Source organism: Phaseolus vulgaris, chromosome 1, assembly GCF_000499845.2.
Source record: "Phaseolus vulgaris cultivar G19833 chromosome 1, P. vulgaris v2.0, whole genome shotgun sequence".
Lineage (NCBI taxonomy): Eukaryota > Viridiplantae > Streptophyta > Magnoliopsida > Fabales > Fabaceae > Phaseolus > Phaseolus vulgaris.
In genome coordinates this window covers 18,512,825-18,532,168 of record NC_023759.2, presented here as the reverse complement: position 1 = coordinate 18,532,168, position 19,344 = coordinate 18,512,825, and the positions used below count along the sequence as shown (strand labels likewise).

General features: G+C 32.1%; 1 protein-coding gene across 1 annotated transcript; it reads left to right on the top strand.

The window, feature by feature from the left end:
* The first annotated feature begins 10,020 nt into the window (after positions 1-10,020).
* LOC137813726 (aquaporin SIP1-2-like) lies at positions 10,021-13,930 on the top strand. Its single transcript, XM_068616134.1, has 3 exons — positions 10,021-10,704; positions 12,203-12,475; positions 13,546-13,930. The coding sequence occupies exons 1-3, from the start codon at positions 10,390-10,392 to the stop codon at positions 13,702-13,704; spliced, it is 747 nt and encodes a 248-aa protein (XP_068472235.1). The 5' UTR covers positions 10,021-10,389; the 3' UTR covers positions 13,705-13,930.
* Positions 13,931-19,344: the final 5,414 nt, after the last annotated feature.

Here is a 19,344-nt window from a genome sequence, read left to right as displayed (position 1 = left end):
AAATGGTTGAGCTGTTAAAACCAAAACAACCGATTGATTTGAGGAAACAACCGATTGTTTGTTTTGGTACCATAATAGAAAAATGGTTTTTGTTTTGACTGAGCTTTAAATGGTTCTAACTGTTTACGCTCCAATCTTCAATGTTTCGACCAATCTTTAAATGCAATAAATAAGTTTGTTAAGATTTGATAACAAACATCTTTGAATAAATTCAGTAAAACAGATTTGAGAAATAAAAATCTTTTTAGAACAACAAGATTCTGATTTTCAAAGAGTTGAGATTGCTTAGAGGTTGAGATTGATCAAAGAGTGTGAGATAGGATTTCTGCTTCTATTGATTTCAAATTTACTTTTGTAACAAGTGTAATCCTTGTATTTGTTAAACAAGTTTCTTCTGTGTGTTTGCTAAGAAGTGTTGTGTGTTCTTGAGGGGATCAAGGTCACTTTCTTGGTTGTGTTGTAAGTGATATAGGTTTGATTGCTTAGTGGAATTCCTCAGTGGTTTCTAAGAAGACTGGATGTAACTCTGGGTTTAGAGTGAACCAGTATAAACATTTGTGTGCATTCTCTCTATCCTTAACTCTTTAAATTCAGTTTTGATTTTGTAAACTGGTATAAACAACCGATTGTTTCTGCAAAACAACCGATTATTTTTCTGGTGTTGTTGTTTTTGCTTATTGTTTTGGCAAACTGGATTCCTTATCAATTGTTTCTTGAGATAATTTCATTCTTGACTTAAAGTTTTCGAAATCCCTCTTTAAACCATTCACCCCCCTCTAGTTTAAAGTCATCCATTCTAACAAGAAGCACCTTCAACAATAGGCAACTTGTTCTTAGTAATTATTTTGGAATCTAGATCAAATCTTGATTATTTTACAAGAATCAGATCTAGATACCAATTGTCAGAAAAAGAGGACAAGTTTAAGAGGGGGATGAATTGAACTTTCAAAACTTTTTCAAAAACTTATGAAGAATTAGAATGAATTACTTGCATAATTAATTGATTGATTGAAGTGAATATGGTACAAAACTTAATAGATTAAAAAGTCATTTATAGCAAGAAAAAGTTATATTCAAACTTGAAAATAAAGAGAGAAAGGGAAAGAAAAATACATAGTAATTTTTATATTGGTTCACTCTTAAACAAGAGCTACTTCCAGTCGCTCAACTAATCAAGCCAAGCTAATTCTAAAACAATTGTTTACATGTATAAGAAACACCAAGAACACCACTCTTGAACCCTACTAAAATGTTCTTTAACAAGTGTAACGCCCTGTTACAGAACCACAACTTGAAACTCTATCTAGTTAGGGTCAAACACCAAAATATTACTTAATTACAATAAGATCAAACAAGATCAAACTGGATCTAAAAAACTATAGTGAAAATTCTCTAACCGAAGAAATTAATCTCAAGAACACAAAGAGAAAGCTCTAAGAAAAGACTTTCAAACTCAAAACAATAACTCTCTTAAATGCAAGGTGTTTTAGAATCTAAGAATTAAAAAAAATACATTGAGAAAAGCCTAAAAACTAGAGTTATATAGAATATGAATATCCACTCCAGTCTTTTAGGACTTCAAATAAGAAAATTTCAATGGATTAAATTATCGTTTAGCTAATTAAAATTATCCTTTAACCACAAAAAGTTCTGACAAAGATTTAAACCAACTCTCTCAAGCATTTATCAAGATCAACCTAATCTCAAAGAGGAGTCATAAAAATAAAAATGATACAAAACAAAATCTATACAAAACTAAGTCTTCAATCTTCAAAGATTCTTTAAGAGTGGATTCATGAAATATAGCAACACCAACAATTTCAACACACTTAACTTACGTATTTTTGAGTTTTTTTTTTTTACAAATTCATTAGACATCATTTATTATGTTTAATGGATTGTAAAGGATGTAATTTAAAACTTGGTTAAAAGCATTTAAATAAGGGTAGTTTTCAAATACACGTCTTCACAATAACTCTCTTTCTTTGGTTAATACAGACAATAATAACACATAATGTAGAGAAATTGGGGAAGAGAGAAATATTACATGTGAAGACTTGAAGATGCTCCAAGTGATGGTGTTTTGACGATGAAGATGTTATAAATGTGTTTAGAATGTGTTGACTTTGTATTTAATTGTTATATGAGTCTTTCACACAAAGGTAAACAGGCAAGCACACAACAATCTTAAAATGAGTTTTGAAATATGAAAAACCTTTTTAAATATTTTAACAACAATATACTCAATTATCTCCCTTTTAATCGGTTAAAGTAGAAAGTTGGAAAATTATGTGTGGGTGATTTAATCGATTATCACAAAGTTTAATCGATTAAACAAGAGAATTTTTTTAACTGGTTTCCAGATAATAGTTGATTAAAAGCTTCATATTCAATTTTAATATATGATTTCAAAACTCTATAAATATAGCACTTGCTCAATGTTTTCATACAAATTTTAAGATGATTGATATACGGTTAGAAGCACTATAATATGATTTTTTTTTTCAAAGAGTTTATTTCCCTCATTTGAACTTTTAAGATTTGATTATCAAATGTTGTGCTCTTGAATCTTATATATGCTTTTGCCGTGAAAAAGATTGGTAAATTATTTCTTATTATTGCAGTTGGAGTGTTTCGATAGTGCTTTTTAATTGTTCTAGTGTTGTTGTTCTTGGTGATCAAGAGTTAATAAGCTATATATCATCTTGGGTTGTAAGAGTTGATAGGGTTAATATCCTCTTAGGTGATAAAGTGTTTATAAAGGCTGAGATCCTCTTGAGATGGGTCAAGGGTTGATAGGTTCCCGTCGGTTGACCTGGGTCGTCTTTATGCGTGGCTTGTCCTCACGAGCTAGGGCACCTTCGTTCTGCCTCGTCTATGAGTACCTGAAAAAGAAGAACAAAGGGGCGCCCTCGCGGCCGTTTGCACTCCGACGATCAAGTCAGCTAGCGAGAAACACCAAAGTGACTGGAAACCGTATGACAATCTCAATGACTGAAACTGTGTTGCCCTAATTGCCTTGTGCTCACAGTGGGTGCGCCGTCAAGAACAACTAGGGTTTAGTGCTCTGTGTAACTTTGAGAATTAGGTTAAAGCTTGTGTAACTGTGAAAGCGTACCTTACTAGGGTTCTTCGTGCCCTTTATATAGGTGAAAGCTAAGGTTTACCTCTGCGTTGCTTGCTATTATCTAGGGTTCCTTGGAGAAGGTCCTTGCGCCGCTATCCCTAGGATCTTAGCGTATCTGGCCCATGGACTTTCCTTATCTGGAGTGCAATGAATAACCTTGCGGCCACTTGGACTTTAACTTGAACGTTGTATCTTCGCGCCACCATTCTTCATGGGTGCCCTAATTAGTCATGTGTCATGCATGCAGCCTTCCTTGGAGATCTTTAATGAGCACGTGGGCATTGTCACGTGCCCCTTTGACTTGATCGTTTATTCTGTGCGGAGGGTCCCACAGCGCTGCCACCTAACTTAGGGTTATTCCATCGTGTGGGCCCTCTTCTCTGCGAAATGCTTCTGTCACGCGGGTTGACTCTTCGGGCGATGTCTTACTTGGGCGACATTTCGCTTGGGCGATGTCTCTTTATGTGTTGACTTTTAACTTTGACTTTTGGTTGATCACCCCGGGACGGTACAATAGGCATATATCATCTTTATGATCAAGAGTTGTTAGATGTTGATATCATCTTGTAGTGTATATCTTCTTAAATTTGTTCAAAAGTTGATTCTTGTTTGTATTAACTTTGAAAATTAGTGGAACCAACAATTCTTAAGTTGAATTGTTGAGACTAGATGTAGGATCTTGTTTATCTGAACCAATATAAAAACTTATCTTGTGCAACCTTTCTTTGTCTTTGTCTTTATATTTGTGTTGCAACCACTTATAATTGCATTCAAACTTTTTTTTATCTTAAAGAAGTTTTAAAAAAAATCCAAGATTTTTTATTTTAAATTTTGAAACTAAATTCACCACACCTCTTGGTTTAATAAAGTCATTCTGTTTTCCTAATAAGAAATACACACAATAATTTATATTGGTTAATTTGTTGCAACAAACTACATATAGTTCTCAATCAAGAGTTTGAGTTCCACTAGGCAGATTAATGTTATGACATATATTTCGAGTATTTTTTGGACTCGTTGTTACTATTGATCAATTCCTTGAGTATTTTTTTTATAGAAGTCACTCATAATTAACTTAATTGAATATTTTTTCAACTCATAGTCACTCTTCACTAACCTTCTTGACTATTCTTTTTCTCAATCCACCCCTGACTCAACGAGTCATTTTTTTTTTTTACAAACACATATATCTAAATTTAAAATATAAGTTTAATAGTATAATATTTTCTAAACAAGTTAAAAAAACACTAAATACAATCGAAATAGTCAAGTAATTCAAATCAAAATGTACCAATTATAGTTTAGGGGAAAAAAATAATACAAGTGTGAGATAGAAAAATTATTAAAGGTAGTTACAAAATTCTTTAATGTTAATAGTTAAAAATATAAAGCAGGCATTTAGTTTGGAAATATATGAAAATATCAATTAATATAATTTTTGTAGGTAAATTTTTAATTAAATATTGAATTTCATTAAAGAAGTAATTATGGTTTATAATTAATTTATTAGGTCAATCATTAAAATAAATTTAAGGTTTTCTAAATGTAAAGTACATTATAATTATCGAATAACATGTTATGTTAAAAATTAATTATAATAAGTATTTACCATTTAATTACAATCTGTAGTGAAACATTCAGAACAAAAGCTTTTAAGTTCTCTGTGTTCCTTTAAGGTAGCATTATTTTATCATCATAACATTAATGAACTCTTATTATATATATATATATATATATATATATATATATATAATTATAAAAAGAAAAAAAAAAGAAAAAAAAAACAAGTCAACTATGAATTGGTCTAATGTTTTTTTAGGTATTGAACTTTGAAATGTTGATCGCCAAAGAAAAAAAAATGAAATGTTGAGGAAACACGTGCTGCAATTGGTGGTAGTTGCTGTGTTTAACTTCGCCATTTTCCGTCCATATATTATAAAAAAATATTAGTAACATGATTGTGATTGGTAACAGTTTCCATATTTTCGTTACTTATGTCAGGTGTGCATGTTCCAACTTCAAAGAGTTTCAAGGCCATTGATTTACATAAAAACTAATATGCGGTTGTGATGCATCACCTGCAACTTATTGATTGGGTTACTGGTTGTAGCTTTGCCCTTTGCTTTTTTTTTTTCTTCCATAAATGTAAACTATATTTTATGTTGTACAAACTTTTCTAAACTAATTTTTGATTAGAAAAGTAAAAATGATAAAATATTTTTTTATAAACAAAACTTAATTTATATACAAACTAATTCATAAAAACTCTTTTTTTACACATATTTTTTTATGTTTAACTTATAAACTAATTTTAACTGATAAAAGAAAATGATTTTTTTTTCTCTAAAAAGTGATTCTAAAGAACTTATCCAAATATTTTCTAAGTGTTATATTTAATTTTAAAATTATATGCCACTTGATAATTACTTGTTTTTTTTTTGTATATTTAAATAATCTTCTTCGAACATGTGTATGAAGTTTTTGAGCTAACGATAACGCATTCTTTTATAATCACCATAATTAGATTTTGTTTTTACTCTTGGACGAGTGTAAAAGCCATAGATTTCTATTTTAAACATAGTAATGTGATAGCATCGTTCATATATAATTTAATGTCTCAATTGTATAATAGTTAAAATTCCACACCTTTTAATATCATTAGCTTGAAACTCTTTGCAATGGAAAGTGTAAATTGATATTTAAATTATTTGATCACTATACCCAATTATTGTATTTACATGATAGAAGTGTGTTTAAATAAATAACTTAATTAAATACTTTTATAATCTTAAATTACAGGATATATCTAATTTAATTTTTTATTTTTTTATAATTATTTGTTAGAAAATGTATTCCTATAGAATCTGTACTAGACAGAGTGCTCGAAATCTCGGTTCAAGCACTTTGATATGGTCAACTCGGTTTTTGGGTCAACATGGGCCCAAAGGATAAGCCAGGAGCTCGGCCCAAGCGCTGGTAAGATAGCTCGAAAAAGATAGTTAAAATAGAAGGAAAATTATTATTTGAGAATACTTGTGACTGAAACTGATTATTATTTTGTATGCTCTCACTGACTTGATCGTCGGAGTGTGATCAACAGGTAGAGTCTCATCTGTCCCAGCGGAAAGTTGTTCTAATACACCAAGAGATGACAAACTAGAAATGAAGCTCTTCATCCAGTCCACTCGAGGTTAATCGACGAAAACAAAATCCTATGATTAAATTTTTTTTTATAAATTATCCTAAATAATATTATTAATTTAAGTAAAAACAATTTAAGAACATGTTATAATTATCTTCAAATACTCATTAGTTTCTATATCACCACGTTTAATTTGATACCTAGTGACATTTCTCTCCTAAATTTAGTAAATTTGGGTACCTTATATATCCTTAAGGCTATTCAACTACCAAGACTATATACGGGAATAGAGAAACAAAACGAGGTTGATTCAAATGTTCTAATTCAATTCCTTGTTGGTTTAGAAGTTGTTAAAAAACATTATTTGCTATATGCGGATTAGTTGCCAAAAATTTAGATATTACTTTTGTAAGGATCGAGAAAAATAATCTTAGAATATAAATGATACAATTAAAATGACACCTGAATATTTTATTATTAAAAAGGAAAAAGCTATATAAATAGAAATTTAGTTATTCAGGTTTCATTTTAAAAGAACCACCATCTCTCTAGAAGTTTCTTTTTCTTTTCCTCTCCCTTCTCTCTAAGATTCTGACATCCTCACTCATCAGTTTGACGATCGAAGTCCATCATTATACTCCTAGCAGCGAGATCTACAAGACTGCCGGATCAGAATCATCTTTGATAGAGTAAGTTCATTTTTGTTCCATTTTTCCTTTCCTCTCCCTTCTCTCTAAGATTCTAACCTCCTTGCTCATCACTTTGACGATCAGAGTCTGCCATTGGATTCTTAGCAGTGAACTCTACGAGATTGCCCGATCAAAATCTTAGATAGAGTAAGTTCATTATTGGCTCATTTTCCTTTGAATTAGTTTTGATCTGGTTAGGGTTGCCTTTTAGTTTAAGTTTGCATGTGAGGTTTTTATCTTTAGAATTAGTCTTTGTTAGATCAGGATCCTAGTGATATAATTAGATTTGTGACAGGACTTTGTTGTGCAGGTTAGGTTATCCTTAAGCTTTTGGTGGGTTGGAGCTCTTAGTGAGCATATGCTCAAGTCCAGGTAAGGGAAACTAGTTTTATTTTTAAAATAGAACCCTAGGTTAGAAGATCTGGATGTGGGGTGACGTGGTCACCAATTCCAATTTTTGCTTGCAGAATTGTTTCTTTTGAAAAGTAAAGTAATATATTGACTGAAATGGTTGATTTTGAATCTTTTATATTGATTTTAGGGTGAATAAGTTGTTGAAAGTGTTTGTGATTAAGAATTGAAAGTGTTTGAATGATAATATAAATGAGTTGAACTATTTTTTGAATATTTTGTTGAATTACTTAAATGAAAAAGTTTGATGAGAAATGATTGTTTGATTTTAGATGATGATTGATTTAGAGAGCATATATTTGGAACTTAGTTATGTGTTTAAGTGAATTTTGAGATATATTTGGATTGTTTTGAAAGTTTAAAATATGATTTGATTGAATGGTGCTTTTATGTGTTAAATGATGTATGTAATAAAGTGAAAGTGTGATGAAGACATAGTATTTTCAGGAAAGGAAATATCGTGTTGAGATTATTATTAGAGTGTATTGATTTGTGAGTTTCTTGTGAATGAAACGATCATGACTATACTGATATAATGGAATCACATAGATGAAGTTATTCAGTTGGTTAGATTCGAAGGAAGTCCATTTGACTGAGTCTGAGGTTTGAAAGAACTGATAAGAGCATATTAAATGGATTTACCCTGTCATATGAGATTATGAGATATTGAGATAATTATGCGCATGGCTGTGTGGATTTCACAGTGAGTAGTATGATAGGTGTAGGTCTCTGGATGCTAATTTCAATACACGAGTCTTCCATAAGTAGAGTCAAGTGTCTGAATATGTGAGTCAGTAGAAGTATGACAGGAGTAATGTGGATGATGAACGTGATAGATACTTGATGGTTATGTGAAATGTTTGAGAAATTGTATGAGAATTTATGAACTTTGTGTATCAATTTGAAATTTAAATTATATAGAAAATTTTGTTATAGGTAGCTTACCATGTTATTTATTTGTGTTTGTTTCTTTATCTGTGTGTTGTACACAGAAGTAAATGAGATTGTAGGTAATAGAGCTCTTACGTGAGCAGTTGGAGGATGTGATAATATTAATTTAAATGCTCTGTTTGTTTTTAAAACTTTTAATGTATATATTAAAATCCCTATGAAAAGAAAGATACTTTTTTAAATACAATTATGAGATAATTATATATATTAATATATTAATTAGATAGTGTTTATTTTATTTTTATTTTATTATATATGGGTAAAAATTAGAGATGTTACTATTATTATTTAAACCTATCATGCATTATTTCTCAATTGTTGTAATATAACATCTACGTTTTGACCCTTGTATAAAATGGATTATCTTCCAAATGAATTTTATTATTTACTCTATGATTTCCTATATTGTTTTCTTCATGAGGCAAAACCATTTCACTGTTCAACATTCTTACTTTCATATTTTGATTTTTATTAAATATCGATATGTTTTAATCTCTAACCCTATAATTTGGGTGATGCTATAGAAAAAACAATAAAAAAGAGATTTGATTCACTTCAACAGTCAACACAAAACTATCTGGTTGAATTCTTAACTTAATTCTTCTCGAGTTGGATTTCTCTTAAACCTATCAAGCTTCATTGAGCATTATTCAAGCTAAACCCTTCAATTTAATTATCATTAACAATCACTCTCCTCTAATAATATATATGAATAATTTTTCTTCATATTATATTATTATTCAACTCTTCTCGTTTTTTCATATATCTTCAAATTCAAAGACTTATCATCAATTTTTTCTTTCAATTTTATGACATTGATTAGGATCTTGTCAATATAAACTATAGACCCATCACGTTGGATTCATCCACATAAATAAAGTGTATAAAAAATTTAACTCTATCTACTAGTTTAAAGAGACCATTTTTAATAAACAATTTTACTTTAATTTATAAACAAATTATTTATTTATTTTTATTAAAAATAAAATTAATTAACATTAATAATGTAAATTTAAATTAAGAGTGATATATTTAATTTTCATAATAAATTTATTTATAATAAGTTTTTATATGTACTACTAGTAAATCAAACTTAACAATGTCATTTTGTAATATATTTATAATTTTATTTATGAATGTAATATATTTTTAATAATATTTTTATAGTTAATACTAAATTCATAAATTATTGACAATAATAAATTTAAATTAATAATAATAGTCAAACACAATATTTTTCCAGTTAATAATAATTAAATCATTAATTTATTATTTCTAATATAACATTAATAATAATAAAAAATTTACTAAAGATTTAAGTTATTATATTTAAATTTAAATTAAATATTTAATATTTCTTCATTTTCTAATATCAATTTAATTTAGTAATAATAATATCTAAATTGATAAAAAATGATTTAATAATTTTCAAATTAAATGTAATAATATTTTTTAAAATAAAATAAATTAATTTAATAGGTTATATAAATATTTTCATTTTCCGGAAATGGTTTTTCAAAAAAATGTTATGAAAACTAGACTTGAAATCGGCACTCGCATAATAAAATTCCAACCTAAGTTTAGGTAGGAAAATCATTTTGTTGCCTCCAGGAGACAATTTGGGGTAATGTAAAATAAAAATGCATCGTTCTCTAACTATTTTTACAATAAATTTATTTAGAAAAGAATTCAAAAATTTTAATCATAAATTGTGTTTGTTTTTCTTACAATAACAAAGCAGGTGCGACCTGTTACCGCAGGTTGTTTCGGCGGAGCTTATCTGCTTTCGCACGTATGCTACATGTTGGACGGCACCTACTACTGATTAGGTGAATCACTCGCATTCTCTTCTTCACTCTCCATCAACCCCAAAGATCCATGCTTTCTTAATTCCCACCTCCCTCTCTCTCCCATTCATTTTAACAAACACCTTTTCTTCTGTTCCTCTCTCTTCTTTCGCCACTGCTCCATCACTCACCGGTGGCGCTTTCACCGGTGGAGTGACGCATAGCCTCTCCAATTCTACGCTTTCTCTTCAATTTGCCAAAGGGGTGAAGAAAGGATCAAAGATGGTTGGTGCCATAAAAGCTGCGATTGGAGACGCGGTGTTGACTTTCATGTGGGTGTTTTGTTCCTCTGTGTTGGGGATTGCTTCTGGGTACGTAACCAAAGCCCTTAACCTTCAAGACATCTCCTACAATGGGTTCCCTTACCCTTCTTTCATTGTCACCATTACCCTCGTCTTTCTACTTGTTTTCCTTTTCACCATCATCGGCAATGCCCTCGGTGGAGCTAGCTTCAACCCCACCGGCACCGCTTCCTTTTACGCCGTTGGTCTCGGTTCTGATACGCTCTTCTCAATGGCGATTCGTTTTCCTGCTCAGGTTCGTGGTTTCCCTTTTGTGTTCAAAAGGGTCTTTTACTTTTCTCTCTTGTCTATGGTGTCGCGAGTAAAATTGAATTTTTAGGCGCTATAACATTAGATCCTGAATTGAAGGATTTTTTTATTTTGAAGAAATAAGTCAGTGTAAATTGACCATCAAATCAGCTAAAAAGCCTTGTGATTAAAGTGGTATATCAACATATATTTAAGTAGAATTGTTTAGGAGTCTATTTGACATTATTTTGTGATTTCTTAGTTTAGGGATCATACAGTTACGAAGATTAAAATGACCATTAACTCGGTTGAATTGCTTTCAAATTAACTTTATTGTTCTGTCATTTTGGCCTTCTTTTTCTTTCTAATCTTTCGAGGAAATGCGTGGATGGTGGATAAGAAGTGGAAGTTAAATATAGGTTGTGTTTTATGCCATGTCTGGTTGGGTGGAATAACGCCAAGGAGAAAAAAATTTTGAAATTTTAATTGAAGAGAAAGTGAAAAGAAAGAAAATTTGGTGTTGTTGACGTATGTTTTCGCTATGTTTTAATTTTTAATTTGCAAAACAACCTCATTTTCAAAGTTCTTCTATAAATATTTGAAGATTTAAAAACAAATTGGTAATTTTGTGCATTTATAGTGAAAACATGAAATGAAAGTAAAAGTAAACATGCCCTCAATTTTTATTTTTCAAATTATTTTTTCTTTTCTTATATCACTTTCTCTCTATGTAATCAAAAGAAAAACATGCTATTTGGCTTTTTCTTTTTTCTTTTTTTCCCTCTATCTAAACACACTATTAGCATTGTTACTTTATCAAAATGTTTTAGGAATCTGCCCAGTAAGAATTGGCATTAGAGATTCAACATAGGTTCTCGAGTAGAATTTCAATTTTGATGGAAGAATAGCACCAAACATACCATTATTGTTATTCTCCTATTAGAGTGGAAGTTTCGTTTTAGTAATCTGTCTGATAAGGATTTGGATTAAAGGTTGAGGTATAAATCCTTTAGGGTATCGAGATAAAACCTCAATTTTAACCACAACAAAGAAACTGCTTCTAAGTTTTTTTCTGTTATGAATTGTGCAAGGAAATTTTGATGGATGGTTGAGTTGTGAACAGGCAGTTGGTGCTGCGGGTGGTGCATTGGCAATTATGGAAGTGATTCCTGAAAAGTATAGGCATATGATTGGGGGTCCTTCTTTGAAAGTGAATCTGCCCAGTAAGAATTGGCATTAGAGATTCAACATAGGTTCTCGAGTAGAATTTCAATTTTGATGGAAGAATAGCACCAAACATACCATTATTGTTATTCTCCTATTAGAGTGGAAGTTTCGTTTTAGTAATCTGTCTGATAAGGATTTGGATTAAAGGTTGAGGTATAAATCCTTTAGGGTATCGAGATAAAACCTCAATTTTAACCACAACAAAGAAACTGCTTCTAAGTTTTTTTCTGTTATGAATTGTGCAAGGAAATTTTGATGGATGGTTGAGTTGTGAACAGGCAGTTGGTGCTGCGGGTGGTGCATTGGCAATTATGGAAGTGATTCCTGAAAAGTATAGGCATATGATTGGGGGTCCTTCTTTGAAAGTGGATTTGCACACTGGGGCTGTTGTTGAAGGGGTGTTGACCTTTTTTATTACCTTTATCGTTCTCTTCATCTTCCTCAAGGGCCCTCGTAGTGATTTGTTGAAGACTTGGTTTCTGGCCACAGCAACTGTAGTTTTGGTCATGGTTGGATCTGCCTACACCGGCCCAGCCATGAATCCTGCCAATGTGAGTATTACCTTTTTGCATTTGTCAGCTTTGTTTTTTTCACGCATTTAATTGTATGTGTTTCTTGCATCTGTCTTTTACATTGACAATAGCGTGATTTGAATGATTGTTTTGAAAAACTACAAAAATTTGACCTCAAGATTTTATAGGCAGGACATTATAGTCCATGAGATTTTAAGAATATTCATTTAGTACTTTTCTACTCCGCTTTGTACCAAATAGGACAAAAGGGAGTGACTTGGTCTTTAAAATATCAGGTGCTAAAGTGCCTGGCCCGTACAATTTCATGGACTAGTCTGGGGTTTACTCAATCATCGTATTCTTCTCTTCTTTATCAAAGATTTTTGTTTTAAATGTATGTTGAGTTTGAAACATTATATTGTAAATTGTTTTTTTGTTTTAACAATTTCTGCTCAGGATTTCTTGTTAATGATTCTTGAATTTAGTTCTTGCACCAGGCTTTGGTTATGAAAATATTATGCTTTGTTTTTGTAGCTTTATTCAGCTAGGGAATAGGTCAGTCATATGTATGCTGCAGCTATCCTCCTTTCCTCTCTTTCCCATCGTTATTGTGTTATTTAACTGTCAAATCCTATTGTAACCTCTGCATAGTTCCTACAATTTTGGTGTTTTATAAATAGAAACAATGTGCTTACACCAAAAGACCATGCCTTTGTCATTACATACTTATTTAAGGTGTTTCCTCTATATGCCCAATATATCAAACTCGGTTAGATAATGTATCAAAATTTCACATTAGTTTAATCCAATATCACATTGACCAAGCAATCAAAATGATACAAGTTTAGGACGAGGAAATTCAGGAGCATAATGCAGATGTTCAAAGTGGTTCTCTGAAATGTGAACAAATTGCTTGACTTGAAATAGTCAAAGTGAACCTTGTCACAGTTTTGTTCCGAATAGTAATCTTAAAAATCAGAATTTGGTGTTTTATATTATTTACATCTCCTTATGCATTTATGTTTCTGAATCTTGTGTTAATTTCATGTAGAGTAGGGTCAGAGTTAGAGATGCCAATGAAAAACTGTGATCGGTTATTTTCTTTGCAGGCTTTTGGTTGGGCATACTTAAACAATTGGCACAACACATGGGACCAATTGTATGTATACTGGATTTGCCCCTTTGCCGGAGCAATATTGGCTGCATGGCTGTTCCGTGCAATCTTCCCCCCACCATCACCACCAGAAGTCAAACAAAAGAAAGCATGAACAGGGATTCGGCCATTTGGTTCTTCATTTCAATTGTTAAGCATAATGTTACTGCTGCATTATGAACCCTTTTATTCTATATAATTTCTTCTGCATTCTCTCTTCTGTTGATGGGTTATGTTTAGTTCATAAATGCCGTATCCAGTAGAAAAAATAATGTAGAATTTTAGTATCTGGACTGGATACTGATTTGATTCACATTAATGCTATTTCTTTCTAGCAAAAATCTAATTATGTTTTGGTGAATAATGTACGATGCATTTACTTTAACATGGTATATTTTGTTTCTTTTCTACGCTACCAGGAGGGATCAAGTCGAACTAAACTAAGAATGTTTTTCTATTCACGTCCTTAATATGATTTTTCATGTTTACTAAGAAACTAGTACTTATAACCACCACATTTTGTATCATAATTGAAGTGGTTTTGGCCTTTATAATGGGTTTTCAAACGTGTACAAGAACGTGATTGTTTTGGATTTGACTCGGATGAAAATATGAGGTGGATCATGCATGATAGCTCATGCGGGTCAGTCTGAAGTCTGTTGTGAAAGAGTATGGGACGAGTTTGACATTTAAGCTCGAGAAATTCTCCCTCCACCTTTATGGGCTCTTTCTACACCTCCATAATAAATATAAAGTTACTTGTTCCCCTTTCTTAAAAATTTAAATACCCTAATTTTCTTCTAACCTCACAGTACACTCCCTCATTTTCTTTCTCTTGTGGAGTCGGCGCACCTCCTTAGTTTTCCAGAGTGGTAGCATCTCCATTATCGGTTGAGACTTTAGCATTATCGGTAGAGACTTTAGCATTAAGTTTGAGAGAGGTTAGTGTTGAAGCAGGTTGAAGGACTTCCATTGTTGTGAGTTAAGTTTAATTTTTTTTTCTTCTTCACACAATTTTATTATCTTGTTTTTTTCCTGTGTTACTTTGATATCGGATTAAGCAATCCACTTTTTTTTATTAGTATTCCGGATTTTAATCCGGTATATTATTAGAAAAATAACACTGGATTGAACATTTTGGTATGCATCACCAATTCAGTGTTCGTCTTTCTAATAATATATTGAATTGTCCAATTTGATGTTCATTTTAAAATTTCATACCGGATTGAATAATTCGATTTAGTTTTTGTAATATTAAATACCGAATCGAACAATCCAGTTTACATTTTGTTTACAATCTGATTTGCCTATGTTCTGAAAATTAATTTTATTATCTTAGTTACATTAGAATATTGTATGGAATATTTTTTTGCATAGATGGCTAGGACTAGAGGTGGTAGATCACAAATTGATGGTAGGGAGAAATGATGTGAACCAAAAATACATGAATATGATCAAGGATGTTATACTTGAAGGGTCATCTCAACAAGCAAATAAAGATGTCATCAATAGGAGGAATGGTCAAAGACCAAAACATTTGAAGTTCTTCCTATTAGTGTTCTTAATATGGAGGCCCAAGCCCAACACATGATTTCATCATCCATCATGCCTCAAAAGATTATTAAGAGCAATGGCACAAGCAATAATAGATGAGCATAAATTGATGTATTTTTTTATAATTTCTTTAGAGTAGAAATTAAGTAGAACATAAAAGGAAGGTGTAAATATAGATATAAAGGGTGCTAATGTACAAAGATAAGTCACACCTTCCATGTGACATAAAAAGAAGGTGTAGGTGTAGTTTTAGGAGGTGCCAAAGAAAGAAACCAAGTCACACCTCCCTTGTGACATGTAATAGGCGCCAAATTCAAATGCTTCTGATTTGAATTTTCTCACTTTAATTTCAACCCTCTCACACTATAAATAGAGGTGCTATGCTCATGTAAATTCAGATTTGAAATTTGAAGAAAAGTTACTCTACTCAAATTGAGAGAGATTTGTGTGAGACTTGTTCTCCTTCTACTAGTCTTATCTTGTGAGTTTGGGAAGCTCTCAAGTGGTGGCATCTGGCACTTATCTTGGATCAATCACCATCTAAGTGGCGTGTTCTTCCCTTCCATGGCTTCATTCACATAAGTTCTTCTTGCTTTCATCTTCCATTTTCCATTTCCGCACATATGTTCAAATTCTATTCGGTTGTTTTGTCTTGTTCTTCATTTCTATTCGGTTAGATTGTGTTCTTCTTCTTTTTAATCGATTCATTTGTATAGTGATGTATTTCTATTCGGTTCAATGTTGTTATCTTGTTCCCTTTTTAATTTCCGCAATATAATCTTGTTCATGTGCTTGTTCTTGTTTCCTTTCCATTCATTTGTTGTGTAAGGATATGACACTCATGTTCATGAGTTTGGTTCATCATTTGGAAGGCATTAAACTCCATTGTTGTTTCCTTAAGCCTCCTTACTTTGTTCTTAAAGTGTCACAATGTTAATGAATCTAAAATCAACTCTCATCAAGAAACCTACAACATCAGTTCGCAAAGGAAATCGTGGTCAAGGTGTTGATCACACTGGTCCTCCTATGGTTGATGCACAACAAAAACATGATTAGCCTGAAGGATTTGTTGGAGGACCTTCAGACGTGTTTGTGCTAGTTAGTTTTGCAGATCATGTCGTTGTGAGACTCTAGGAGGGTGGGGTAAGTTTGAAGAAATTTACTAAAATGTTTTTAATTTTATCTATTTTAATTTGTATGTTTTGATTATTGATTTTTTTTCCTTAGGATTGGAGGGAACTTAAAGATGGTCTCACATGATCGTAAATTAATTAAATTTGGGGTGCCTCATCCTCATGTTTAACCATATATAGCTCATTCTGGATGGTTGCCTTTATGCAATAATAGTTATAAGTTCTTCGATAAAGGCTTGATTTCAGCCTTTGTTGAGAGGTGACAACGTGATACAAATACGCTCCACCAGATGACAATCACATTGGATGATGTGTTGTCATTACTACATGTCCCCATTGTGGGATAATTTCCAAAGTATGTCCACTTGGAATATGCTAGAGCTTCAACTGCTTTGAATGATTTTCTTGGAGTCTTGATGGACACTGCTAAAGAAGAGATGTGACAATGTCAAGGTGCACATGTGCAATTGAGTTGGCTAAAAGACGTGTACGAGGACTATTGCATGTGACAAAGTTGGAAGTGTGCATGTAGGGAATATTTGTTGCATTTTGTAGGATGCACAATATTTTCCAATAAAAGTGCGACATCCATCTTTGTGTTGTACATACAGTTATTCAGGAATCTATGCATGTGCGATGGATACTACTGGGGAGTTGTTGCACTAGCACATTTTTTACAACCACCTCATGGATGCTAGCTATGTACAAACAAAGCAATTAGGCAAGTATGCGTCTTTGATTTAGGTACGATACCAACAACATTTCAATTTTCTTAAGTTAATTATGTTATAGTTTGTAAGTAACATGTGTTTCAATTACACATGCGTGGATATATGAGCACTTCCCCACATGGGAAAGAGGGATATAAATCCCACATATGGCGAGTTATCTCTGCGACAACCAAATATGTTATCCGACGACATATTTGCACTATTGGGGAAGTTTGAGTGTTATTGGATTGTCTTTCCCATGATGGGGAAACTTGGACCCCATATGACGATCACTGCTTGAGTAGGCCTTTCGAGGTTATTTCATTGATACATACGCTTTAACACCATTTGTCAGCGTCACTTGTTAGAGTGTGTCTTGCACCAGTATGGGTATGAGCAGACTATCCCACGATCTTCTATGCATTATGATGGTGATCTTATAGATGATAGGTGGTTACATTTTGTTGAGCCTCTCATCACGGGTGTGACACTTGCTCCTCATCCATATGCATGTGTATCTGACTATAGGTTTAGGACCGTGTCACACCCTTACATTGTCTGTGGTGTCGAGGAGGATCTCCTGAGTGTACTCCCACATTTTTGTGGTCGTAATCCTCGTAATGAAGACATACAACCCTCTTCTCAGCAGGAGCATCAATCAACGATAAGTAGTTTTGTTCTTGAACTAATTACATTTATATTTTGATAAAAAACTATTTGTACAAGCTAACTATTTGCATATTATTGTATTGCAGGGTATCTTTCAACGAATCGCCAATGTCCTACAGCAGATGATTGATTGTGGTCATGTATCTGAAGACATTCCCACATGGGAGAGTACACAGTCCGCGTTGCAGCTACCTCATGGTGCAACTGAAGACGAGACAATGTATATCAAACACTACCATTTTATTTTACTTTGTTAATTTTGAATGAAATTTCCTTTTCATAGAATGTTTTTTAATACAAATTTAATTTTACATACATGAATATTTACATCAATTATCACCAAGATTTACATATGTGATAGTAACTCCTAATAATTGAGATTTTTTTTGCATTCGACTAACATAATAACATGACCATAAATTTCCCTCTGCATAACAGTGGGTTGACCATAATATGTCTACCATTGGTATGAGACATCCATCATGCAATTTGACTTGCATAAAGATTAAACATCAATTGTAATCACAAAGTCAATTAAAATCATTATATGAATTTAATGTTATTGACATACTTGCACAAAATGTGAACCATATACATGGCTGATACATATGAGTCGGTGTAAACTAACATCCATGGGAGGTTTACTTTACAATGGGAATATGGTTATGTTTTGTATTAATGATATGATATTGTATCTACTTGCAATAACATAACTCATATCAGGTACTGTCATGCACTTGTCTACATTACATTGTAAGAAAATAAATGGTAATAAGAGAGTGAATACATAAAATATTTAAAAATATTTTAAATTGCATAAAGCTTACTATTGACATCCCATCGACAAGTAAAGACTTCATTAGTTGCTATATGCGTTCATAACCACCAAACAATTTTGCTTATTCGTCATGCCACTGTGATAGTTCTTTAAATAAATCTATTCGTACTAGTGGTTGTGACTCTTCCCTATCCCCAACAAGGCAACAATAGATAAATAACTACAATGACCATTAGCCTTCACATCAATGATAACAACTATATAAGGATGACATACAACATGAAACTCATCTTAGAAACTGATTTTGGCACAATGGTGACCGTTGCTTTTCCCTTTTGCGAGGACATCTTCAATGAAGGGGAACTATAATTCATAGAATGAATGTTGTCAACATGCTCAAAATATGATGGTAACTGTTTTGTTGACCTCTCAAATCTACTAATTTTTTTGGCTCCTTTTAGTCTTGACCTTTTCAAGTGGTGCACACATAGATGTCATATATGGATATGCAATTTCTCGCAACTTTCCTTTAACAGTTACCTTACCACCAATGTCAACTTGTTCAAAACGATTCAAAATTACATAAACTTCTTGCTTGATAGTCAACTCGGTTGATGTAACACATGATGAGATACCATAAAAAATTAATCTAGTCCACATCACATGAACTTCATCCAGTGGTATGATACCCAGGTCATATCTAGATAATGAACAAGCACATGGTAAAATGTTGGTATTTTTTAAAACACGCCACACCACTCACTATTAAATCCCACATGTTTCACACGATCGAATTCTTCAGCAATATGAACAAAGCAAGTTTAGATACAAAGCCTACCAGTCTTTTATACAAGGTCACATTGAATGTGTTCCCTACCACATGTAAACTTTTTTTCAAACGAAGCCCTTAT